This window comes from Alligator sinensis, unplaced genomic scaffold (assembly GCF_000455745.1).
Source record: "Alligator sinensis unplaced genomic scaffold, ASM45574v1 scaffold12_1, whole genome shotgun sequence".
Lineage (NCBI taxonomy): Eukaryota > Metazoa > Chordata > Crocodylia > Alligatoridae > Alligator > Alligator sinensis.
The window spans coordinates 232,911-237,502 of NW_005841973.1; the positions used below are offsets into that span (position 1 = coordinate 232,911).

At 55.9% G+C, this 4,592-nt stretch overlaps 1 protein-coding gene across 2 annotated transcripts; it reads right to left on the reverse strand.

Annotated features, from left to right (window-relative positions):
- Nucleotides 1–925: 925 nt before the first annotated feature.
- LOC102368601 (neurophysin 1) lies at nt 926–3,863 on the reverse strand. Of its 2 annotated transcripts, XM_006020891.3 has the most exons (3): nt 3,618–3,737; nt 1,710–1,914; nt 926–975 (listed from the first exon to the last, which is right to left on the reverse strand). In XM_006020891.3, the coding sequence occupies exons 1-3, from the start codon at nt 3,735–3,737 to the stop codon at nt 926–928; spliced, it is 375 nt and encodes a 124-aa protein (XP_006020953.1). The 2 variants fall into 2 exon arrangements, with proteins under 2 accessions (XP_006020953.1, XP_025056489.1); XM_025200704.1 differs by lacking the exon at nt 926–975 and having other exon boundaries at nt 1,618–1,914; nt 3,618–3,863.
- Nucleotides 3,864–4,592: the final 729 nt, after the last annotated feature.

The following is a 4,592-nucleotide window of genomic DNA, read 5'->3' on the forward strand; positions in this document are numbered from 1 at the left end:
CAGCAGGAAAAAATGGAAACATGTAATTGTGACAGTGATTGATCCACTTGGATTTGATTTGCGTATTGTCATATTCAGATTAATTTTGAATAGGACGAGCCAAGACCAAGCTAAAGCCTCTTAATGCCATCACAGTCAAACCCGGTGAGGTTCTTGTGGGTGGGAGTCTGGGTCCAGCTGGGTTTGTTCTGAACTGGAGCAGAACTCTCCCCTCACATGTCAGAATTGCCTGTGAAAGGAGCAAGCCGGATCCCAGCATGACCCATGGTTTGGAGCAGTGTGAGTGACTGGGAGCTGTGGATGGATCCCCAAAGGAGGGGTCCTACGTGGTCACCTCAGCTGTCCCTTTCCCACCCCTTTGCAGCCTCTACTGACATTGAGGCCTTTGCCTTTAGACATGGATGCTGCCAATAGGTGCTCAGGTTCAGAGCAGTGACCTCATGTCCCTCACTCATCCCTTTCTCTGATCAGAGCTGCCTTTTCTTTCCCCTTCCATCCTATGCTCAGCACCTGGGGACTAATGGGAAAAGCGTTGGCTGCCAGCGCCTTGTTCTTGCCTCCTGCAGGGCCCCACATGCTCCCAATTCATAGGGTGCCATTTCAGGTCCCTAACTTGTGCCAGCCCTGCCTTCAGCTTCTGGATAAACCCCAAGCTGGTCCTCCACCAGCAGATGCTGTGTCAGGCCTTCTCCTCATCTGTGCTGTTCTGCGGAGCAGCCTCCCCAGAGCAGAGGCACCAGTCCCAGCTGGGCAGGCTGCAGAGCAAAGCAAAGCTGAGCGTGTTGCAAAGCTGGGAAAGAACGAGCGAGCCAGAGGACCCTTCAGTACAAGGTTTATTTGTGTTTGGAGGTGTCAGTTGAGGTGTCCCAGCTGCCGTGGGGAGCGCTGTCTTGGTCTTGCGCAGGGGTGGGTCTGGGTGGGTCCTCTAGGAGAACATGGAGGCTTGGTCGCAAGATGAGTCCATCATGCAGCCCTCTGAAGGAGAACACAGTCAGGTGAAGGCAAGCAGAGCTTGAGCTGTGCCCGTCTCCCATACCCCACCCCCATGGCTGTGCACAGCTGATCTGGATAATACTCTGTCCAAGGCAATGGGGATTTGTGGCTTCACCTAGCTGAGGCCTGAGCTTAGGTAGATGTGGCACCTTTCCGATGGGGGTTCGGTAAAATGCTGTGCTGGGTGGGACCAGCGAGCTGCAAAGCCTGGAGCTGACCAGCCACCACTCCTGTTTGTAGCCACTTTCTCCTGTGGACCCGGCTTAAGTCTTGGACTTGCTAACACTGACCTTCTAGCTCTGGACAAGCTGACTCTGATCAGTCTCCTCTGCAGTCTGCTGTGTGGACCTGTGCTGGCAGCGAGATAACCACGCTGCTCCTCTAGACAGCCCCTTCCCTCCAACCTGTGCATCTCCAAGCACTCTGGTCATCAGTTTTAGCCTTCTCCATAAGTGGGGCGGGGTCTAATTATTGATGAGGAACCATGCAGTTAAGCAACTGGCCTAGAGGGATTTAGCAACTGGCTGTTCTGTGTTTCTTGTAGCTGGCTGCTTGTTTCTGGAGTCTCAGTCCTGTATCGAGCTCGGAGGCTGTTGCTGCTTGAGCTAAGATTATGGGGGAGCCTTATAGTGGGTGATGCAGGGTAAGGGGTGGGGTGGGGAGACATGGAGAGGTCATGGGAAGCTCCAGCTGGAGCAGAGCTGGGGAGCTCTCACCGTTGCTGCAGCAGATCCCCTCGGCTGCGCAGGTCCCGCCCGTGTTGCCGCACGGCTTGCGGCCAGACTCGCAGGGCGTGGGCAGGTAGTTTTCCTCCTGGCATCTCAAGGTCTCCGAGGTCCCAAAGTAGCAGCCCAGTTCTTCCCCGCAGCAGATGCTGGGGCCAAAGCAGTGACCTTTGTTCCTTGGCCCACAAGGCAGGCACTGTTTGGAGAGAGACCCGGGGGCTGGTTAGCACGGGGAAGGCTGCGGCCCTTGGTGCCAGGGGTGTGATCGGAGGTTGTGGAAAAGCTGTTGCTGAAGCCGGTGCACTATGGAACAAGCCTGGAGGCTGGCGTGTGTGGGAAAGCGATGAACTCGGCTGCCTGGAAGGATTGGGAAGGTGGCTGTGGGGTGGCAGAGTCGGTAGCCCTATGCAGACCCTGGAGGTGACACCTCCAGGGAGTGAACCCCCTTGGACCCCCTTTGGTTCCCTGAAAAACAGCCGGCATTAGGCACCCCACGGACAGATTCTGGTTAGAGCTTTACAGTGTGGTAAGGACCGGAGAGCTGTGCTTTACTCTGGCGAGTGCCAGGCATCCCATCCTATGCTGCCTATGCCACAGTAGGCCGTAGGAAAGTAGGGACCTCACAAGGTCATCTCGTCCATCCCCGTGCTCAAGGCAGGATCACCCCTGACTAGGCCGTCACAGCTGAGTTTATTGTCTAATCTGCTTTTAAATCCTTCCAAGGATGGAGATGCCACGACCTCTCTGGGCAGCCTGTTCAAGGTTTGACCACCCTCATCCTCCTCATCTCCAGCCTAGATTTGCCCTGCTGCAACTTGAGGCCATTGCTCCTAGTCCTGTCCTGTCCAGAGAGAAACTCATCTCCATGCTTTTTGTAATTGCCCTTCAGGTATTTGAAAACTGGTATCAAATCCCCCCTCAGTCTTCTGTTCTGACTAAATAACCCTGGGGTTTTTTTCAGCTTTACAAGCCATATAAGATGTCATAGCATCTCCTGTTCCCTGTTGCTACAGATTTCTGCTGGCCACGGGTACAGCACTGCTCATCGTGACTGGGATTACGGTAAAATGCAGCTCTGCAGTTCAAGACGCTGAGCCCTGCCCTGCCCTGCCCCGAATGGACCAGGCAGGCTCAGCAAATGCTCTGATCCTCGTTTAGCAGACCAGGGGGCTCAGCACCTGCTCTGTGGTGCGTCCACCCTCTCTCTGCCTTAGCTGCTCTGGTTGTGCCTTCCCTGACGGTGCAACACCTTTTCCAGCTGAACGGGACGCTGACAGCTACAGGAAGCTTTTTCCAGCAGATATGCACTGGAGTCTCTGGTTCCTTCGCTGGCTTAACACGGGCAGGGGGAGAGGCAGGTAAATTGTAGGCAAATGCAGTGCTTCTGGCAGAAGCTTTACAAAAGCAGCCACACCACAGTGAGCCCAAGGGTCTAGGCTGCTGGTATTGCCCAGCCTCTAAGGCCTGGAAGTGCCTCAAGGTTAGACAGCTACTTCACACGCAATGGGCATGGGTGCTGGTCATCGCTTTTGTAGACTAAAGCTGCCTGGGCTGCAATGGCTTGAACCCCCTGCTTTCATGCCATGCACAGGATCTTGCTGGTGTGGTGGGGGAGCAGCCTCGTCCTGCTTCTGCTGCAGGCTCCCCACATTGACCACCTTGCATTGCACCTCAAGACAGAAGGAGCCCAAATTGTGGGGTAAAAGCAATACCCTTTAAAATCCAGCTTTACCACAGGGGTTGTCAAGCTCTGGTGCATAAAGATCTCCCTTGTCTGTGAAACTGGTCCCATAAATGCTACTCCTTCCCCACCGTGCATCTTGCCTATGCCCTCACGGCTGCCACAACCTTGGGTGATGCTACCGCGGCCCAGCCCGAAGGCGAGCCCGCCGCCCTCACCTTTCTGATGTCCATGTCCAGGACGGACCGCTTCCCTCCGATGGGGCAGTTCTGGATGTAGCAAGCTGACGAGAGGGCCAGGAGGCAAAGCGCGCAGACGACCAGAGCGCTGTGAGCCATGGGAGCGGTGGCAGGTCCTGCTTCGCTTGGGCGGGGACCCAGGGATTGTCCTGGCTCCTCAGGAGCTGCCGGTATATATGGGCCTGGCTGCCGGTGCTGAGCCACGCCACCTCCCTCGTCATTCATTTCCCTTAAGGAAGACAAGGCATTGCTGGCCACACCACCTGCCCCTGCTAATCAGCCGGGGTCGAGGATGTGAGGTCAGCCGGGGTTGAGTCATCTTCTCCTTGGCGCTTGCTCCCAACTCGGGGAGAGACACATCACCTGCGGCCAAGCGGCAGGTTGAGTCCTCAGGGGTGATGGTTTCCCTGCTGTTCTCTGCAGAAGATATCTACTGTCTCAAGTCCCCGGAAAGCCTTTCGACCGTGGGGCCTCGCAGATCAATCAAGAGGCAGCTGTTTGCTACATCCATTGTCTCAAGTCCCCGGAAAGCCTTTCGACCGCGGGGCCTCGCAAATCAATCAAGAGGCAGCTGTTTGCTACATCCAGGGTAGGGCTCGGCAGCTGTAGACAGAGGAGCACGGCGATGGCCTGATGCGTTAGATGACTGGACCCAGAGCACCTCATAGAGGAGCTCCGATAGACACAGGAGGAGGGGTGGATGTCGTACTTAGACTTCAGGAAGGCCTTCGATACAGTATCCCACCCCATACTGGTGAGCAAGTTAAGAGGCTGTGACTTGGATGACTACACAGTCTGGTGGGTGGCGAATTGGCTGGAGGGTCGCACCCAGAGAGTCGTGGTGGATGGGTCGGCTTCGACCTGGAAGGGTGTGGGTAGTGGGGTCCCGCAGGGCTCGGTCCTTGGACCGATACTCTTTAATGTCTTCATCAGCGACTTGGACGAGGGAGTGAA

Excerpts from the sequence above, each read along its gene's own strand:
- LOC102368601 (XM_025200704.1), bottom strand. The coding sequence starts at position 3,863 with ATGAATGACGAGGGAGGTGGCGTGGCTCAGCACCGGCAGCCAGGCCCA. Across the intron at positions 1,915-3,617 it reads TGGACATGGACATCAGAAAG|TGCCTGCCTTGTGGGCCAAG; the intron begins GTGAGGGCGGCG and ends CTCTCCAAACAG.